A 21,867-nucleotide genomic window follows, 5' to 3' on the forward strand; every position below is an offset into this window, starting at 1 on the left:
CAGATGCTGATGAGGTCCAGCAGCTCGGCATTGCTCCAAGTAGGGGATCGCCTGGCGCATGGAGCAGGCATGGCCACCTGGAAAGATGTGCTGAGACCACTGAGAAAACAGGAAGAGGACTTCTAAAATTCCCAGGGAATTTAAGGGGTGGGGCTCCTGGTTGGTCATCTGAAGGCAGGGCAGTAGAGTTCAAACCAATGACCAGAGAGCGAGAACAGGCATTGTGGGACACCTGCCGGAGGCCACTTTCAGCGCTGTAATCGACCAGGGTATCTACACCGGCACTGCGGTGCTGTACCCCCAGCGCAGAAAGCCGTACGCCTCTCGTCGGGGTGGTTTTTTTACAGTGCTGCAACTGCGCAGTTTCTGCGCCCTGAGTGGCTTGGCAGCGTGCGCACCTCGGGAGTTACACCGCAGAAAGCTGCTTTACTGCGCAGAAGCTTGCCAGTGTAGACAAGGCCTAAGGTGTAATTTTAGTGCTCATGAAATGCAATAATCCTTAGGTACTTGCATGCATGCCCGCTAAGAGTGAGCTATGTGTAGCTAACTCGGCCGATTTCTCCTCTGAGATCCTCCTGTGAAGGGAAGTTTCTATACAAAGAAGAGAAGGGTGCAGACTCTAGTGGTCTCTCTTGGAGCATGGGGGTTTCAGGAGAGTTGGCTGGGTGAATAGTGCAGGGATGCAGGGGGAGGAAATTGTAAATGTGTTCAGGAAATCTAATGAGCTGGATTTAGCAAACATTTGTATGAATGGGTTTTATTTTCAGGTGCCTTATATCATGCCCATCACCATGGTAGCTGAGCACCTTCCAGAGGCTCACTGAGCACCTTGACTAATATCCATTACATTTGTTCACATGAACGTTGGAGGGAAAATCTTTTATTCATCCAACTCCAGATATCCATGCATAAATGAGTGTTTTCATGCCCAAAGTGCTCACCTGGTCAATACATGCAGTTACACGGTAGGAATGTGACAAGAGAAAGTACAGTGTATTAGAAAAGATAGTCAATAGATCTGGTGTATTTTTCTTAAGTTGCCTGAGAATCCAGCTATTTTAAAATCAGGGATCCACATACATAAACATATATATAATATATGTTCTACTGCCACAGGGGACAGTAACATTTTCTAGGCCTGTTTACTGCTTACCTATTTCTCCTTACTTTTTTACATGGGAAATTACATGTCTTAGTGATTTCTTTGGGCACTGCTCCTATTTATTTAGAGGGTAAGTCATCAATTCAGGGAATAGAAACCATAGGATGTGTAACCAGTAGCCAATCACACAGAATTCCAGAGACCAAAGGCATAGAGGAGTGTTTGCCTCACACTGTTTGTAAAAATGGAAGTATGTTTGGTGAGCAATTCTGAAAAACAAATCTGTAAAAATCATGATTGACTGGTGGGCAAGTCAATAGGAAAGAAGGGCGAGATCAGTCACATTTTTGGCACTGTGGTTGCTTAAAGAACTAGAAGATGTAAGTGGAAATCAGTGGCTGAGAAGGGAACTACAGTACAAAAAGGAGAATAGAAAGATCATATGAATAACTCTGTCTGTACTATCAGCCAAGCAATATAGTCAGCCGGAGCAAGCTGGAGGAATAAAGTTTCTTTCCAGTGGGTGAGCTTGCTCATGATAGGATAACCTGATCCAAGAAGTGGTTTTATACAAGTTCATTCTCTGTCACCAACCTGGTGACATACAAAGTGACCTCTTAGTAACCTTGTTAAGTACATGGTAACAACTAAAATTTAGGGTGATTGATTTGGCCTCTTTCTGTTCCTGGAGTGTCTGCAAGCCTGTTGTGATTCTCAAATTTACTAATTATTGTATGTAATCATCTCACTATTTGGGGAATTTTTTAAAACTCTGAACTGATCACAATAGCTGTATACTTGACATAGGAAAATTATACAGTATTTATTCCCTGTGACTGGTTAGAAATCACCTGGTGGTGTTTCTGTTCCCTAATTGATTGAGGGAATGAATAACTGGGAAGAAAAAGAAGATTTGAAGAAGCTGCAATTTAGGGAGAGTTATCAGGAATAGGGACTCTGAAATCTCTTGATTTTGGACCAGATAAATCTAAGTGCTGTTCTAGTCTTCTATTGTTAGATACATTACTATAAACAAAAGAGTGCAGAACAGACCAAAGCAGCAAATCTTACCAACGTTGTTTATTTAATATATAAACTGTGTAGTCATTTGCATGAAAAAGTTGGTTAGATTAGATTGTGGAGTGCACACACGAGCCGGGTTGGGTGGTGTAAGTGAACCATAAAAGAATTAACTTTTGTATAAAGCTTCTGATTCCACAAAGGGCTAGCAACTGTGTCATGCCCACAGCTGGTTGGGATTTTTTCGACAAAACAGTTTTTCATTCAAAAATACCAATTTGTTGAAGCAAACTTTTTGCACAAATGTATCTGTTTCTGAGAACCTTTCCCAACAAAAGTTATGTTGAGAGAGAGAAAAAGAAATACAGTATTCCAGTGGTTAGGCTGCTCACCTGGGATATACAAAGCCCAGGTTCAAGCCCTCTGTATCCAAGTACTCTATACAGACAGATCAGGGATTTGAATGTGGGTTTCCCACAGATCAGGTGTAATAACCACCAGGTTATAGTCAGCCTCTCTCGCAAGCTCTCCTGTTAGAGCTGTTCTACTTTGAAGAAATAATTAAATATTCCCTGGGCCAGACAGAGAGAAACTGACTCTATAGCCCAGAGATTAGGGCATAGTTGTGGATTCAAGTCCCTGAATCTCCCACATCCTGGGTGAGGCCCTAATCACCGGGGTATAGAGTATGTTTCTTTCCCTGGTCCAGTGAATATTGAGAGATGTTTGCTCTGAATTGGGCAAAACAGAGACTTGGGATATGACAGACTGGGTCTGTCATATCCCAAATTAGTGCCCACTCTGAGATCTTATTGAGTGGGTCTCTTACTGCCTCTTTCATCCCAGAATGGGAAAATGTTTGAATTCAGTTTTTTGCAGGATGGAAAAACCATTTCCCATCCAGCTCTAGTTTTGCTCCCTGGGTATGACCAGTGAGTGAGAGCTTGTTCTCGTAACTAATATGATCTCCTGTAGGAGGGCTCTGAAAGTATGAGGATTACATTGCGTGGAACCATCTGGTGTTAGTTCTCTCCAGCTTCCTTGTACAATTCCACTTAAGCTCAGCTAAATTACTATTCCCCTTATTAAAAACCATTCTTTTTTCTCCATGCCACAAGACTTGTAAATACTATTTCTCTAAAAACGTGCATGTAAGTGAGGCTTCATGCTTTGAAGAAAATTTTGAACTATATTCACCTCTAGAAAATAATCTTATTGTAGACTAAATTTAAACCATTCAAGAACCCTGATATTTGCTCAGTATTGTTAATTTCACAATGGCGTAGTAGAATGTGAAGGTTGCATTAAAAAAACAAACAAAAAAAGCAGGTTCTTTATAACTCCCGAATCATTTTACGTTCTTTTTTTGTCTTCCCTCTGGGTGCAGAACTTCCCATTTGAATTTATTAGAACAACTAACAGCGCTGCACAAGTGAAAGTATCTGTGGAATCTGTCAAGCAACAACTGCGTTGCCAACTATTCCAACTGATTTGGATGAGATTACAAGTTTGGTTGATAAAGGGAATAGCATTGATGTAATACACATAGACTTCTGTAAGACTTTGACTTGGTACGACACGACATAGTGACTAAAAACCTAAAACAATATAAAATTAACGTGTCACACATGAAATGAATTAAAAGGTGGCTAACTGATAAGTCTTAAAATGTAATTGTAAAGGGTAACCATCATTGAGCAGGTGTGTTTCTAGTGGGGTTTCACAAAGTTCGGTTCTTGACCCTATGCTATTTAACACTTTTATCAAAGAAAACATAAAATCATCACTGAAAACGTTTGCAGATAACATAAAAATTGGGGGAGTAGTAAGTAACGAAGTGGACAGGTTACTGATACAGAGCAATCTCGATTGTTTGTGCCCAGTTTATCAAAGGAACAATGTGCATTGTAATATGGTTGAATGTATACATCTAGGACAGGAGGAGGGATTCTTCCCGAGGAAACAGTGATTCTGAAAAAGAGTTGGGGGTCATGAATCATCAGCTGAATATGAGTTTCTAGTCAGTGCAACATTGTGTCCGAAAGGTTAATGGGATACTTGGATGCATAAAAAGGGGAATCTTGAGTAGAAGTGTGGAGGTTATTTTACCTCTGTATTTGGCACTGATGCTACTACGACTGGAATACTGTGTCCAGTTCTGATTTATTTTGGATAAATAGCTGCTAAATGCAATTTTGCTCTACAGAAAAATGAATACAACTTTAAAAAAAAACTGATTTCTATGAAGAAAGAGGAATAACAAGCCCTGAAACAATTTAAAAAATCCAAAAATTATTCAATTAAAAATGTCCCTATGCCGTGCTGCAATTTGATGAGGTTTTTTCCCCTTCATTAACAGTACAATCTAGATTGACTTCCCCGTGTATATTGAAAACCAGTGTGAGCCAATGCTGAGATCATGTTTCTGCCCCCTTATATTTTTTGTAGATCTGTAGCACAGTGGTATTTGTAAAAAAAAGTCTCTAAAGGATAAAATACTGTTCTATGTCTTTTTTTCTTCTTCTCCTTCAGTGCAAACCATTTCAGGGATTCTACATCTAGGAGTGAATGTCCGATAGACAGCAAACATTATGGTTTTGAGTGACACTGTCTGTGAAAATTTCTATTACATGTGGATCCTCTCTCTGTAGAGAAGTAGATGCAGGTTCATCTCTTTTCATATTCATTTTCATGCCATGTACATGTGTATGGGGCATATCAGTTAGTACATGGACAGATTTGATAAGTTAGCTACTGGAAAAAAGGGAGCAGATTTTTAGTTATCATCAAAATCATGTTCCTGTAATTTATTGTGAAATAAAAATGTAGGGCTAAATCCTCAACTAGGGTAAATCAACATAGTTCCATTGACTTGGACCAGCTGAGGATTTGACCCAGGGACACTAATGCAGTATACATTAATTTTAATAATATTAGTTTATTCATATATATGCATACAATTTACAAATGTATATAAACAGGGCAAGGTGTTTCACAGTTCAGAGTTCTGTTTTAGCATGCAAACTTTCATTTGTATTAATTTTTGGCTTCATGATAAATAAAACCTTTTGAATTTCAAAAACAACTGTATAATCTTACATATCTCTATTTTCATGCTGCTCATGAAAATAAACACATAAATTCATTATTATAATTGTTTTATAGTAAAATATACAACAGGATACACAGGCATCTTTCCACATTTCACTTATTGTGATGCAGTATTTTGATTACTAATATGCATATTGTATATTAAATTTGGATTTAAATATTCAATATTACTAACATATGTTTCATATCACATATTAAATGTCAAATTCTGATACCTTCACTCCTGTTCAATAATGCCTTCCTCCTTGATAATACCATGGAAGTCTGTGGGTCAAAACTTTTCTGTAAGTGGGAAAACGTACGAGTCCACTCCCCTCCCACAAATGGAAGAATGCCAGGTGAACTCTGAGTTGACACTTGATGTGTTCACTGTTCCCTATACAGAAATGACGCTCATTGTGGAGGATGGGGCACATTCTCTCTGACAAATGAAAGAGAAGATACACATGAGATCAGTGAATGACTCAAGAAATTGACCCCAGGATCTAAAAACATTCACCTCTAGCTTTCCAGTTCTAATTCAGAATATAATTGTTACCATCCTGTTGGCTATTTAGATGTGTGAAATGAATTTGGTGATCCCAGTTGACTTCCAGGTGGACGTGTCCACAATACAAAAACCCCACATCAAAACTTGCATTTGTTAGCAATGCTGTTGGCACTTTTGATGCGTGGAGGGGAACAGGACAAAGGCCAAATGAGCATGAAGACTGATCAGCCCTCTTATTCTCTAGAAATGGTCCTCTTCCACTGCGAGTTGAGGCATATGTGTGGAGCACTGAGAGAAGGCTGACACTCCTCCTGTACTTGTTCTGTGAATGAAGAGAGGCTTTCATTTTCCCAGGCTGTCATTCTGGCATATTTTACATGCACTAAAGTAAATAAATACCATCCCTAGAGAGATGCTGCTATTAAAAATACTCATCCTGCATTTTTAAAACTTAACATTTCAACCCATGTTACAGCCAATGGTAATGAAGTACCTAGTCCGTTTGCAACCTGAATATAGTTTGTATCCATGTGTGACCATTTTTCACCAAAATGCCTCAAAATCATTTGCAGTGTTCCTGTCCAGATCCTCGTCAGGTGTAAACGGTTACAACTCCGTGGACTTCTGTGGAGTTTCATCCAGTTACACCAGCTGAGAATCCAGTCCTATGGTTTTCCCCCCTAAGCCTTTAATAAATTAAAAAAATAATCCCTCATAGAGATGAAGTGTCAGATGTTGAAGTGTCAGATGTTAATATTAATGCTGTGGTTAACCACGACACGGCAATGGCTGTTTACCAGGCAAGCTGGGTTTATACGGTGCTCATCACTCTATGTGTAATTAGGAGTACAGAGCAGTAGCATCAGTACATGAGATTGGCTTTACCAACTTTCAGCTTCAGGGAGAATCTCCTGAAGGTGGAGACCCGTCACTTCTGAAATTATTAAGAAAAGACATGCATCCGATGAAGGGAACGGTAGCTCACGAAAGCTGATGCTCAAATACATTGGTTAGTCTCTAAGGTGCCACAAGTCCTCCTTTTCTTTCTGCGAATACAGGCTAACACGGCTGCTCCTCTGAAACCTAAGAAAAGAGAGTGAGACTCATTGTTAAAACATCAAACATGTATCTTTCACGATCTCAGGTACCTCAAACCAAAACGCAGATAAAATTACAGAATTTTAATAATAGCATTTTTATAGTGTTTTACAGGTCCAAAATAGTGTATAGAAACTAACTAGTTATTCCTCAGAACACCCCACTGTGATAGGTAAGAAAGTGTTATTCCCAGTTAACAGATGGGGAAACTGAAAGAAGAAAAGGCAGACACTTGCCTAAAGCAACACACTGAGTCAGGACTGAGCCAGTATCAGGGCTCAGGGTGACCTGACTCTTAAGTAAGTGCTTGTTTCTTTTAGGAGAATTTATTTATTTCGAGGTAGATTTTTCAAAAGCACTTAGGGAATAAGAAACAGAAGGCCCATTGAAAGCCAATATGACCTGTGCTCGTAATTCCTTTAGATGCTTTTTGAAAATCTCTTGTTTTAATCCCTTTAGTTTCTATTATCTCTGTATCAAGATTAAAACACATTTGGCATAAAACATTTTTAATATATTCTGTATCTTGGAAAAGTTAACCAGGGTTTCCAAATTTTATTTTACTATCTTTCAAGACAAGTTAGCATGGGTTGTTCAACTCAGAAAAAGCTTCTCATCCTCTGTGCGCACTCATTCAAGTGGTGAGATTTTATGGTGAGATTTCAGAGATAACAAATTGAGGTCAGTAAGGGATCTGTGAGTGACAAACATCAGTATCATGCTATGCATGATGTATTGCTGTTCCCATTAACCTTAACCTTCTTGCTAATCTTATAGTGCACTGATGAGGGAAAATATTCTCTTTAAACTAAACTTTAAAAAAAAGGTGGGGAAAAAAGGAAAAATTCAGACCTAGTGCAAGCAACTCCAATTCAATTGAAGTCAATAGAGTTGTACTCTCTTATACCAGGTCTGAATTTAGGTCATTATGCCTGACTTGCTGCCCCATGACCCTAGGTGTTTTAAAGCAGGCAATTGTAACATCTTTCCTACTTGCTCTTCTTTTTGTTAGAATCTGCAGGGTTAGAACTTGAGACTATCAGGCTTTGGGTTCTCTGGCACCACCACATCAGGCTTAAACTGGGCTCCCACAGGAGGACCCTTTGAGGCTGGGCTCAGCAAGAAGTACCACTCAGCAGGACCAAAGAGGCGGCCTCAGACAGCTCCCTGATTGGCTGATACCAGTATATAAACCAGGAAGCCATGAAGGGGAGTTGTCTCAGCAGCTGTATAAACTGCTTGTCTCTACTCCAGGCCCTGCTTGTAGGGGACCCTAGATTCTGGTTTCCAACCCTGCATGATGCCTGACTCTTGGTTTTCTCTCTGGTCTATCCTGCACTCTGACCTCCCAGTACTTGCTTGGCCTGACTCCTAGCTCCTGCTCTGACCACTAAGTCTGATGCTAGTATCCTGGTTGTTACAATTTTCAATTGTGGCCCTACAGAAAAGAGGAAAAATCTTAATCAACTAAATCCATCTGTGGGATTATTTGCAATTCCTGCAAGACCCTCACTGCCAAAGGGCTAGATTGGGCAACTCTTGTGTGAATGGGAAATTTGCTCATACAAACAAGACCATTAAAGTCAGCGGATCTACTTGCATGATTAGGGTGAGTAAGGGCTGCACAATCTGGCTCAGACTAATGGAGAAATGAGATTACTTCAATTTCAAGGCAGCTTGAGTCTTTTTTGCCTTCATAGAATCAACATCATGGAAAAAGGAAATACTTTCCTGTAAAATCTTAACTTGGATTTTTAAAGGTGACTAAAGGAGTTAGTTGTCATCCCCACTGAATTTCAGTGGAAGTTGGGATCCTAATGCCAATAGCCCCTTTGAAAATATCAGGATTAGTTCTTTTAATTCTAACCAAATAAATTGAGTGTGAGTGGAGGGAGGAGGGTAGTAAAAGGAGGGGCCTGCAGAAAGACTGGATGGGTTCAGAGCTCTGGTGATGCATTCAATGGTTAAAGTTACCTGGGACCCTGGTTTCGCAGAAAAAAAAAATTAATGCATACAATTAAATAAAGAGTATTTTGCAATTTGTCTGTTGATGATGAAGGGATAGTGAAACAACAGGATCTGAAATAGCCCACTGAACCTGATAAAAGGGGAGGACAATGTTGACCAGCCCCAAGCTATTTTGTTGCATATTTTCAGCTCATTTCAGGATACCAGGTTATTAGCAATGATACAGAAAAATGCACGTTCCCTGCTTGGGAGGCCTGCCAGCAGGGACAAGAGCATACATTTGAAGTTGGTATTATGTTAATTTCAGGTTGACAATAAGTAACGTTTATTTTGGATTGTCTTCTGATTTGTTGAACTTTGGTTTGAGTGAGAGAAAGCTATAGATGGTCAAACCTTAGTGGTCACCAGGAGAAAGCAGATTGTCCACCTCTCTGAACAGGAAAGCCTTGTTGGCAAGGCTGAAGAGCTAGCAGCTCAGGAAGGACATGAGAGAGAGAGCTGGTATGAAGGAGAGAGATAGAAAGGATGGATATTCTGAGATTGGGATTCATCAATAGGGAGGGGCAATGAGCATGGCATTCAGATTGCATCTTTCATACACTTCTTATGTGGATGGACCCCCAAAACATCACTACAGTCATCCTATTGAAGCTGTAATGGGCAACAGGGTATGGATTGCTTGGTGATTACCTGTTCTGTTCATTCCCTCTGAAGCGTCTGGCATTGGCCACTGTCGGAAGACAGGATTCTGGGCTAAATGGACCTTTGGTCTGACCCAGTATGGCCACTCTTATGTTCTGCTAGTTCCCATATCTGGTGGCTGTCCAGGTAGAAGTAAAGGATTGAGGTTGTTTGGATTTTGAGTTTTGGTTCAACCCATTATAAAGACAGGGAAAACTTGTTAAATTAAGATTCAGGACCAGAATTTCAAATATCCTAAAATTTTTTATTTTGGTTTGTTCTAGAAACAAAATGTGGAGTATAAGGAAAACAGTGAGGAGATGAGAGATCTGAGAAGGAGGAGCAAGGGGGAGAGAAAAGAGAATTCAAGTGGAAAGGCAGAAGAGATGAAAGAACAAGAATCAAGGAGAAATTGCCCAAGAGGAAAAAGGTTATTTTGTCCAAGAAAGAGAGAGAATAGAGAATACTTCAGTGGGAAATAAATTGAGATGGGAGAAAAGAATAACATGGAAAGGGGGAGAGAACAAGGATAATATGTAAAGATGAGAAGAATTTAAAGACAACCACAATTCTTCTAGTAGTGAACTGTATTGATTTATGTTCCTAAACTTGTCTCTATCTTCTGCCTCTCTGCCTGGCAACTGAGGCCTGGTCTACTCTTTAAAAGGTTGACCAACAGAGCTTCGACAGTAGAGGGTGCATGGGTTTTTTCTTCCCCCAACATAGCTATGCAGTTATACCAGTATAACTATACTTATACTAGAATAGCTTGTGCCAGTCAGAGGACTGAGCTTAAGATATCAGAATATTTATAGAGATAAAACTGCATTCACACTAGAGGATTTTGTCATAAATATTAATCTTAAACAAAAAGATGGTTTATGAGCACTGAATGTTTTTCTGTAGAAGCATAGCCAAAGAGAAGTTAATCGTGGATATAATCAATGAGGATGAGAATGCTGCAAAAGGCAATGATGTGTGTATGATCATTAGCACATGCATTACGTTTATAGGGCTGTCAGTCCCATGTTAGCTTTCAAAGAGATATTCATCTCCAAGTTGTGTGTATCATCCTTTCATCTACTGCTGGTTATTGGATCACTGGGTCTTGGAATGAAGGAGAGGATAGAACTGTTTGCCTCAAAACATTGGGAAATATATTTTGTTTGAGTGAAAAATTGAAAAAGAAGATTAAAATGTGAGCAATTCAAACCCACAAACATGTTGGTCTCCATCATCCAAAGTAATGAGATGTTGTTCAGATGCATGGAAATCTGAATTTTTCAATTACTAATTAGCAGCAGATAAGGACTGGAGGCTGCAGATATTTTGGGGTGTTACAATGCCACAATCCCTTGATGTACCTGCCTATGTCTTTCTTATATCAGACTTAGATGGATGAATAAGAAAAGAATTCCATTAGTTATTCTGTTCATATTATTCCTTCCTTTGACCACTGATTCAGTGTTATAAACTCATCAGGACACGCATCCCTTCAAACAGGTCATAATTCACTTGCCTTGCCCTTCAGGACCATAGACATGGCATATTTTACATCAGCTTACCTATGTCTGTCCTAGCCATACACCTCATTTTCTGGGAACACTACTTGGAGCAACAGTTTGCTATTTAACTGAGGGTGGATGTAGGGAGTGGTCGCAGAGAGGAAGAAGCTGACTTCAGATGGAAAGGACTAGATACAATATGTGATTCCAATCCAGCTCCCACTGATTCACATGCTCAATCCCTGATCTGGGGTACTATGCAAGACAAAACTTCTATTAACTGCAATGAGAGTAAGATCAAGGCCCTGTCATTTTCTACTTTGCTAAGAAATCATTCAAAACGGCAGCATACTCAGTAAACAGGAGTTGTAAAGAGGGGGCAGAATAAGGGATTGAACAAAGCGTCTTCCTTTATCAAAGAAGTCTGCATTGTGACAATAATATAATAAGCAATTTATTAATATGGACATTTTAATAATAGCTGACTTGTATAATTATGCAGTCTGTAATGATAGCATAAGCAAAATTTATATTGAAGTCAGGTGCTTTGACAACACATTACAATCTCATTGCTATAGTATAAATATACATGACATTTGTCCAAGAAAAGAAGTTACGTAGCATACTAATATAGATATCAAACATAACAAAATATTGAAGTAAAGCAAACTGCTTATGCTCTATATAGGAAGCTACTGGACTACTTAGTAGCAAAGATTTTATAAAGGGTGTTCGTCATCATTCCAACAGAGAGTACTGAGGTCCTTTCAGTCAAACTCCCAGTGACTTCACTGAAAGTTTTGCTCAAGTAAGGACTGGCGAAAGACTTCAGGATTTGTCCCAATGTTAAAGGATGTGGAGTAGCACAGGCATATGAATAACACTTCTTTTTACTCACTCTTTTCTTCTGAATCTCTTTAGTGGATAGCAGTGTCAATGCCAAGTCCTCTGGCAGCTTTAAAGAGATTTCAGAAGAAGGGTAAGTAGTAAGCATATGGAAGCTACAATCATGTATTGCCTTTGATAGTGATTCTGTTCATGTGTTACAGTCCAATAATTAGCAATCTTTAAATTGGACATTGACCAAGTTTTAATCCTCACATTTGGCATTTAATGTATTCACCTTAAGTGATATCCAAAATACACCCGGATTGTTGCTACATATTGGACAAAAGTGGGGTTTGTTTTCATCACACCCAAAGGAGGAGCTATGCTGGCAGAGAATAAATAGATAGCTGACAGTTAGAACTAGGAGAATCTATGGTATCAAAAAAATTTCCATTCTGAAACAGAATGAAAACAAACAAAAAATAGAATTTTCCTACAAAATGAAAATTCTGAAAAAACTTCACTTTGGATCAATGTTTTGTTTTAATAAAATCAAAACATTTTGTTCTGATTTTTTTTAACTTTGAAAAAGTATTTTAATATAAAAAATGAATTTTGTTTTGAAAAGTCACTGTGAAATGAAAAATTAAACGAATCTGTTCTGCGTCATTGAGTTTTATTCTAAACAAAATTTTGTTTAAATCAGCATTTTTTTAAGACAATATTTTGATTTCAACAGAATCATAATTTTTATCAAACCATTTTGGAAAAGAAATTCATACCAGCTCTAGCTGTGTCACTTGTGGTGTAGGATTTTGGGGCAAACCAAATCTCAATGCCACACCCATGCATTAGACTTTAAATGGGTGCCCATCTGAAGTCTGGGAATAATCCACTGCTGCAAATACCAGAATTAAAAAAAAAATTGACTGAATACTCATGGAAGGTGCTTTATTGACACACTGCTGACTGAAGCCCTCTGTTTATCCACAGAACAGGACAGCATAGATAGTGACAGTACAAACTTGGAAATTAAAAACCTCTTGATTTGGACACAGTCACATGTTCTGTAAAGAAATATTGACTAAGGGATTTATGGTAACTAAGGCTTAACTCCAGTGCCCATCTGTATACCTGCCCAGCTCTTCCTACATTCCGTTATATGCTCTAATAAATTTGTTAGTCTCTATGGTGCCACAAGTCCTCCTTTCAGAGTAGCAGCCGTGTTAGTCTGTATTCGCGAAAAGAAAAGGAGTACTAGTGGCAAGGAGTACTAGTGGCACCTTAGTACTCCTTTTTCTTTTTACAAGTACTCCTGTTCTTTTTGCGGATACAGACTAACACGGCTGCTACTCTAAACCTAAACTAATATTTGTGTCTATGTAGATATATATAATATATGTGATCTATATATAATTAGTGAGTATCTGCTCTGGAGGCAGCATGATCTGAGGGTTTGTACACAGAATTTAAGATTAGGACCTCCTGAGATCTAACCCCAGTTCTGTCATTGACACTCTGCCCTGCCAAATTACTTCTCTAACAAGTGGAGATTATATTTACTAACCTGTTTCACAGGGGAGTTGTGAAGATTAACTAGTTAATGTTTGTGCATTGTTTTGAACATGTCAAGTGCCATAGAAGTGTTACAAATCATTTCCTCAATTCTTGCATTAAAACTTCAATAGGGAGGTGCAGAATACGTCATACAAATTACAGTCTCTACAAACTCCAGTGAAATGCAGATGAAATCTGAAAAATCAAAGATTAAATTTTCTAATCAACACTCTTTCATTTTTTTCTCTCTCATGATAAACTTTCTTGTCCAACTCACAGAAAAGAGCCACACTAAGATAAATGAGTAGTTACTTGCAAGTTCTCACTGTGGGGTAAATCCTATCACCATCCTTGCAAGAAGGCAATGGAGGGCAAGGCACACCCACGCTTTGTTGGAGTAGAGGACCGAGCTGCAGGGACTCCATGCAACAAGATTCCACAACCCCCCTGCCCACCAGAGAATGGAGTTCTGAAGTTGCATTTTGTTTTGCAACACAGTCTGCATGGGGGAGTGAGGTTAACTCCACCTCTGCTGCTGATGGGGATTGAGGGAATGATGGGAATGTGGCCATGTCAGTTATTTAGTGCAGGGCAGGGATAGCTCCCCGGTTTGAGCATTGGCCTGCTAAATCCAAGGTTGTGAGTTCAATCCTTGAGGGGGGCCATTTAGGGATCTGAGGCAGAAATTGGGGATTGGTCCTGCTTTGAGCAGGGGGTTGGACTAGATGACCTCCTGAGGTCCCTTCCAACCCTGATATTCTATGATTTCTCCCCATGCCCTGTAGTAGGGGAGAACAGCCCAACTGCCGAGGCAACATGAGCAGTGGGAAGTTAGAATTATGTTCCTCAGTCCTGTAGTGTCCTTACCCAGAGCAAAACCAGTTTAAATGGGCTTTGCTCCATGTAACAGATTTGGCCATATGTGTATGGCTCACACCTAGAATTGTGGGTACATGCTTTAATGGGAATAAATGAATAATACAGATGAAAACTGATACATTCAGTATGATCTCACTAAGAAATGTTAATTTAAAAGATGTTGGTCAAAGAATTGATCTTTGTTCCATGACCTTTGATCGCGCAGTGACATGCAGCAGCTACAATAAATGTTTTGCAATATTACATTCCCTGGACCAGATCATCAGCTGGTGAAAATTGAGATAACCACATTGGCCTCAGTAGAGCTACACCAGCTTACACCAGCGCAGGATGTGGGCCCCTGTGTTTGAAGCAGATATATTATGTAAACTGTAACAATTTCAGCAATTGTTTGGTCATGTGAACAGGAGATATCTGCAGACCTGCCAGGTTTGGTAGTGTCCCAGTTGTGCTGCAGCATAGGTTCTTCAGGTCTTGGTATGTCTTTATGTATCTTACTTCCCTGACTCGTAGAGCTCAGGTGTCATGAACATAATACATTTGAACTCAGTGAGACAGGGTAGAAAAAAAGTGATAGCAGCTTGCTACACAACTCCCATAGTGTTAGTGCTGAAGGAGCCTTTCCCACATGGAAAAGGAGTTGAACATTTGCAGTAGGAGAAAGGATAACTTAAGGGAGAATTTTCTGAGGCTACATCTACACTGCACACCACTGCAGGTGGCATATAGGGTATATGTATCTACATGCTACAATGAAAAGCAAGCTGCATACATACACTCTGTGGTGTGTAGCTATACATGTCAATGAAAGGCTGCAGCAGAGGGGAGGCAGCTGTGGTGGGGAAAGGCTCTGGCAATGATGAACTTCTGAAGCCTTCCTTCACTGTCTCCTCCGTGCCTTTTCCTTGTTGCTAGAGCCTTTCATATGATGGGAAAGATTCCAACAGTGGGGATGTAGCCTGCGCTGCTAAAAATAGCACTATAGGTGGGGGAGACATTGCTTGAGCATGTAGAGAAGAGAGCTGTGTCAGGTACGTACCCACAGGGTTCAGGCATGTCTATATTCTACTTGCCTAAGCAGTGCCTCACTGTCTCCACTGCTATTCATACACATGCTAAGGGTGTGTGTAGTGTATGTACTCTACATGCCACCATAAAGAGTGTAGACATGCCTTTAGGCTTCCATTGGCCTTCAGTTTCGGTCAGGAGGAAGTTCATTCATGATCAGTCAGTTTCATACACATTCACATAGAAAAGATGACTGACCACAGATAAACTAGATGCGAAATGCTCCAGCTCAGAATTGCAGATTGTTTCACAACCAGAATGTAAAACACTTTAAACACGTAGGACTTCTGTGTGCTCTTTTATTGAGTTCATGTTTTGGAGATGGTTTCTCTTTCTTTCGTTCAGTCTGTTTTTCAGTCATCACTTTTTTAATTTCCTTCTTGTTCTTTATTTTTAAAAAGCCAATAACCCTTAATTATTTTTTGTAAATGGTATCTTTATATTGTCTGAATATATATATATTTACCTGCAGAATTGATTTGTGGTTTATTTGGTTTTTGGTGAACCCTGTTAACATCTGGTCCTATTGCCATATATAACCAAGTTAGCCTTCTGAGTGCTAACAGCATGCATTAAATAAATTATTCTTGCACTGTCTTTAAGGAGGTAGCTACATTAGCCTTTAAATTATATATATTTTTATGCCTCCTGTGACAAGCTTCTCTCCCAGTGGCTTTAATCCAGCATCCATCCCTACAGTGCAGTTTGCAACCTTTAATATGTGCTGAGGTTATCCCATAGTGCTGCAAAGATTATTTATATTGGCCTTGTGTGATTAAAAAATCCTATGGGTCTCAGCTAATGAAAGCTAGCAGATCCACACAGAATGCATCTGACAGTGTAACAGGATTTCCAGATGCACAAATTCAGTATATAATGTTAGCCATATAAAAACATCATTTACTCTGTGTGTGTGTGTAATGGTTTGTACAAGGAAAAACACAGTAATACAAAACAAAGATTTTTGTTGTTGTTGCTTAATTCAGTATTCCTTAGTCAAGCAACACTTCTAATGATTTCTGTTGATTTTTGAGTTGTATAAAGCTTGGAAGATCCAGGCCAAAATAGGAACAGAAGAATACAGTATAGCAAAAATAAACCATTAGTCCCATATAGGATTAGTACCAATGGGACTGAGTTACTGGGGGAAGAAAGGATGCATAGAAATAATGTAGCTTGTTTTCTCTCTCTCTCCTTAAAGTGTTTGGGGGTAAAATGCACACAATGGGAACAGGTTTCAATCCCATAGAAGCCAGTAGCAAAACTCCAAGATCTAGTGCTATGTCATAACCTTTTTAATCATTAACTTTGCAAGGTAATTATTGATTAACTGACTTTTCCCTATGAGGTCCTTTATAAAGCTCTGTTGGCATTTTTTAAGTTCATCTGCAAATCTCTCTTTTGAAAGCAAAGGAGCGACCGACTGGTTTTAGCCTCCCACCTCAATCACCCACAATTGCTCCTTATCAGCCTTTTGTTTTCTGATAGAGTTGCTCAGTTACTGATTTCCATTCTAGCCTCCTCAAGAACATAGGAGACCAGATTTGCCAGCCATCCTCCGCTCTCTCACCCAGAGAGGAGGGCTGATCCTGAGTTTACTTACAGGGGTGTAAAGCAGGAGAGTCCAACAAAGTCAACGGAGTTAGAGTTAGGCCACATCTCGTGTAACCGCTGAAAAAAGAGAGGGAGTGAATGTGCAAGCGAGCAGGGCTACAGTCCTCTCCTGGCTTCCCTTCTAAGCGTTTCCCAGTCGTGCCTAGCTTACTCTGCCTCCTATTGATGAACCAGGGAGACTTGAGGCAGAGGTTTATTCCTGCCCTCCCCAGGTAGGGGGACCGGTGGCGGGCAGGGCTGCAAAGCTGCCGCCAGAGCTAAGGTGCGATCTTCTCTTTAGCAAATGCTAATGCAGGCGGCAGGCTCCAGCTGAGGGGAGAGATGCCCTGGCTGGGCAGGGGTGGGACTGCTGGAGCCAGGGCCTATTGGCTGGGGCAGGGAATGTCCCCAGCTTCCTCCCCGCCCCCCACCCCCCCCGGGGCAGGTGAGCGCCCCGGCCGGCCCCTCACCTGGAGCCCAGCAGGGCGAGGCGCCACCAAGGCCGCCTCCTCCCCCCGCTCATCCCCGCCCCCATGCCCGCCCTCTCCTGGGCGGGCGGATTCCCCAGAGGGAGCCCCTGTGCGCGGCTCGCTGGCTGCGGGCGGGGAAGGTTGTGCTGCGAGCGGCGGAGCCGGCAGGAGGGGGAGATAGCGGAGCTGCCTCCTGCCTGAGCCGGCAGCTCCCTCAGCCCCGGGCGCGCAGCCACCGCCGGAGGAGGAGACCCGGGACCCGCCGCCGGCTCCCAGCCAGACCCCGGGCGCTTCCTCCGCCACGCACGTGGGCTGGGAGCCGCCGGGGAGCCCGGAGCCCCTTGGCCCCAGCGGCGCCGCCTCCGCCCGGTGCCCGGGCAGCAGCTCGGCATGGTCGGCAGAGCCGCGGGGTGCGGCCCCGGGGAGAGGAGCTGAGCGCCGCCGGAGGGACGAGGAAAGAGCCGCGCCGAGCCCCGGGGATTATTTCCCAGCCCGGGATGGGGGACTGGAGCCGCCGGCCCCCGGCAGCAGCCAGCGGGCGTCTGCGGGCTGGGAGAGCCGCTGTCCTGGTGCTGCTCCTGGCCCGCTTCTGCCCCAGCGCCGCGGTGGAGGAGAAGAAAGGTACCGATCGCGCCCCGTGGCGGGGAGGGGGAAGGAGCCCCGCTGCCCCCGGGACTGGGGCGGGGAAGCTTTAAACTTTCCCCCCCGGCTCCCTAGCTGGAGTTCCGGGCGCCGGCCGCCGCTCCCCCAGCGCTGCGGTGTCAAGGCCGGGGCTGGGGGGGGGGGGCAATGTCCCAACTCCTTGGCCGCGCCAGTGACAGCTTCGCGGCGTGCCACTTCCTGAGTCTGGGGCTTGCTTTCCCTGGGGGGAGGAAAGCCAAGCCTCGGCACGTCCTTTCCCCATCACCCAGGAATCACACCGCGCCGCGATCTCCTAGGCTGGCTGAAGACGAAACGTCCCGGATTTTATCGGCACCTCTGTTAGCTCCCACTCTCCCCTTTACTAACCTGGGGTGGGGGGCACGTTCTGCCCTGGGCTGGTTCCGCCCGGGGGGCTGCCGGGGTGTGACCCAGCAGCACCTGCCCCCCCCCCTTCCCCGCGATGAGTTTGCTAGGCAGCCGGGTCGAGCAGTCCCAATCGCTGCCGGCGTGCCCATCTTGTCAGCGTGCTTGGAAGTGTTTTAGTGCCTTTCGGAAGCATCGGTGGGGTAATAACCCACGAGGGGAGAGGCAGTGACAGGCTGCTGTGTCGTGTTTCACAAGAGTTTAGGTTGCCCTACTAAGGGGTTACTACCCAAGGCTTATTCTCGTCTTCCTGTAACTCATACAGCATTGGGGTGGAGGTGGGGGGAGAGCAACGAATGATTCACGTGCATGCCTGAGCCAAATAACTCGTGTTCCGCGCAAGCCGAAGTTTTGTAACAACTGCAGCGATGTTGGTCTCTTCGCTTGTCACTCTCACCTGCGCCTGATCTTTTCCCGAGCATTGGTTATCTGTCCGGCAGAAATACACCAAGGAAAAAGCTCATTATGTGTCCATTCCCCCCACTCTTCTTAAAAACGGGAGGCACTTCTACGTGTGGTGCCCAGTCTAAACAAATTGGCAAGCTTTATGAATGAATTGCATGTCTCTTACCGTCTGCTGCGCTTGCTGTTTCTCTTCCTATCCCCTGCGCTGAACTGCGCATATTGAGAATTGTGTAGACTAGTTTGTTGCAAGGTTTTTAATACGTTAAGGAACCGGTTTCAGCGTTGGGAGAAAAACAGCTTCTGGCTGGTCAAACAGTTTTTTCTTTTCTTTTTTCTTCCTTTTGTAAGTTTCAAGAGCAGGCAGCCAACTTCAGTTCCAGGCAAAATCGTCTTTATCTTGGAAATCCTCCAACAACAACACAATGCAGATTTTTGTTAAAAAAAATCGCTTGAGAAAAGAAAGACCTGATAGTTTTAGAAAGTCTGTTAGAAGAGCTGAGCATAAGTGAGTTTGCATTTCGTGACTCTGGACAATAAAACCATCTTTGAAAAGGAGAAACACGCCTTTTAGAAAAGCTAATTGCACAATCTTGAAATCAAGAGACACTCTGGTTCCAAGGAGCAAGTTCGTACCTGTTGTTGATGTAACGAGGGCAGGGTTTTGGGGGGAGTTGACTCCCTTTGCTGTGATTGTGTAGCTCAGATAAAATTGTTTTGAAACACAGACTGAGTTTTAAAGTTCCTGCAGAATGTTTAGGTGCAAGGGTAATACTAAAGGTTATAGTATTAAGATTAGCAATTATTATTGTTTTACCGGTATTACTGTCGTGTCTAGGAGCCCTAGGTATGGACCAGGACCCCAATCTATTAAATAGTCAGCAGTAAAGAAGTGATAACCAATATGTTTTTTTCCACAGTATAATTGTTTGGCAGTAGCTTTTAACACCAGGAGAGTTAGACCTGTTTGCAAAGATAGAATGCAGTATGCCATCTTCAAAATACCAGTTTCCTGATTGTTCACTGTAATGTATGATCACTATAGGTGAGCAGCAGAAGAGTGCTTTTTGGTGGCGTGTTACTGCTTCCATTGACTTAACTGGTAAAATTACCATTGAAGTGAATGATACAGGATGAATCCTCATTTGAGAATCATAAAATAGCAGTTCCAAATTTTAACATTTCTTTCAAAGTACTAGGTGGATGATAGATTAGACCATCTTCATGAGTCCAGAACCTGCCTCATGGTTCAAGTACATGGGATCATCCTTTTGATACCACATATCCTGGGCCCTGACTCAGGGGTGCTGGAACTAGGGATGCTGGGGGTGCAGGAGCACCCCCTGGCTTGAAGTAGTAATAACAACCAAATACACGGTTTCTGCTTTCAGATTCCCCACTATAAAAATTGATACAGCACCCCTCCCCTGACTGTAAATCCAAACATATTGTAATGAAGCTGTGCAGCAATACAAACTGATGAAGTGCTACAGTAAACTAAAATGATGCATCTAAGACATTTTAAATTGTATGTACTTTTGAGCATTCACTTTTTAAAAATTTCAACTGAATGTCACTTCTTTACCATACAAAAAGCTGATTCTTCTTTTTTTGTTTAAAAAAAAAAGATCAGATGCTCGTACAGTGCTTGTTAGAGTGCCAAAAATGTACAGCTTTTAAGTTTTGGTTTTGGTTAAGGAGATGACTTTAATGTCAATATTTTATAAAATTATATCTTTCTCCAAACTTTGAGAATTAAAAACAAATTTCAATACAGCTTAGAGACAACTGAATTTATTGTTAATGTTGTTGGTGTTTTAATAATAAAAAAGGAATCATGAACATTCCAAAACCAAACAAAACAGAATGATTGAAAATGTAAACACACTGACTGAGATCAGAATCTGGCTCACACAAGTTGGTGTAAACCCAGATGAACATAACAGTTAAGCGAACATGCATTTTCATCAATCCAGTCTCAGTAATAGTTTTAATAGTAGTAATTGGTACTCCTATTACTGGAAGTTTTTGACTAGTGCACTTCATCAATAGCTAACTGAAGCGTAACTGGCAAACCAGTGGCAGCACTGCAATTCAGATAACCTGCTTTCCACCGTACTCTGTATCGGTTTAGTTTTGATTTTCAGGGGTCAACCATTCATGTGAGCACAGTGTTATATACTGGGAATGTGCAAGGCAAAATATTGGGCAACTCATTAACTACAGAGGTTCTCTTCAGTTTCCCATAGTGTCTGGTGTTTTGGATCTCTAATTTTCTTAAGGGTTTTTCATTTATTCATTTTCATATGAAATAAAAAACACATGTCCAATACACTGCAATATTTGTACATCACTAAATGTATATTAGTATGCATGTTTATGGTGTCTTTTAGATTATTCTGTAGACTGCACAGAACAAAATGTTTTACTCATGTTCAAATACTGCTTTATACTGCTAAACCAATGGCAAAAGTTTCTTTTACAACTTTTTGGGTCATATATTGTCATCTGTCTTCCAAATACCAATGGGAATTGCATGCATGGGTCAAGGACATTACATGGTCCCAGATTTGTATCAGAGCCATATATTACACTACATTCTAGCACAGAATTCCTGTTGACTTACAATGGGAGTTTTGCATAAGAAAAGAAGGTGGAACATGCACTTTTAACATCTATGGGTTTGTCTACACAAACATACTTTTTGTAACAAATTAACTGTATTGGTTTAGAAACTGATATTGTTAAATTGGTGCAACCACTGCTGTAGATGTGGTTATGCCAGCATACAAGTGTGTATATTAGTATAGTTTATCTTCATAAAACAATATAAATTGTTCAAAAACTGTGTGTTGATCAGACCTTATTCTGGTGCCTTATGTATGAAAGGCTTAATCTTACCTGTTGTTTAAAAATAAACACACAACAAAAATGTATATCCATCCACTAAGGACCATATTGTACCCCCAGACTTAGTGCAAAAATTTCATTACCTTCAAGGGAATTTCTCATATGTAAGGAGGGAAACAT

At 41.5% G+C, this 21,867-nt stretch overlaps 1 protein-coding gene and 1 long non-coding RNA gene across 4 annotated transcripts in view; one reads left to right on the forward strand and one right to left on the reverse strand.

Moving 5' to 3' along the window:
- Positions 1-5,402: 5,402 nt before the first annotated feature.
- On the reverse strand, positions 5,403-18,461 carry LOC140907269 (uncharacterized). 2 transcript variants are annotated; one of them, XR_012157432.1, is made up of 5 exons: positions 18,379-18,461; positions 16,911-16,978; positions 13,371-13,555; positions 5,772-6,806; positions 5,403-5,654 (listed from the first exon to the last, which is right to left on the reverse strand). It is a non-coding gene; the product is annotated as an uncharacterized lncRNA (long non-coding RNA). The 2 variants fall into 2 exon arrangements; XR_012157431.1 differs by having other exon boundaries at positions 5,403-6,806.
- EGFR (epidermal growth factor receptor) overlaps positions 17,492-21,867 on the forward strand; it is a 226,163-nt gene continuing 221,787 nt past the window's right edge. For both annotated transcript variants that reach the window (XM_073332807.1, XM_073332808.1), the window contains exon 1: positions 17,492-17,991. In XM_073332807.1, coding sequence (XP_073188908.1) covers positions 17,868-17,991 — 124 coding nt within the window. In that variant the 5' untranslated portion in view covers positions 17,492-17,867. The remainder of the gene's footprint in view (positions 17,992-21,867) is intronic.

This window comes from Lepidochelys kempii, chromosome 2, assembly GCF_965140265.1.
Source record: "Lepidochelys kempii isolate rLepKem1 chromosome 2, rLepKem1.hap2, whole genome shotgun sequence".
Taxonomy (NCBI): Eukaryota; Metazoa; Chordata; order Testudines; family Cheloniidae; genus Lepidochelys; species Lepidochelys kempii.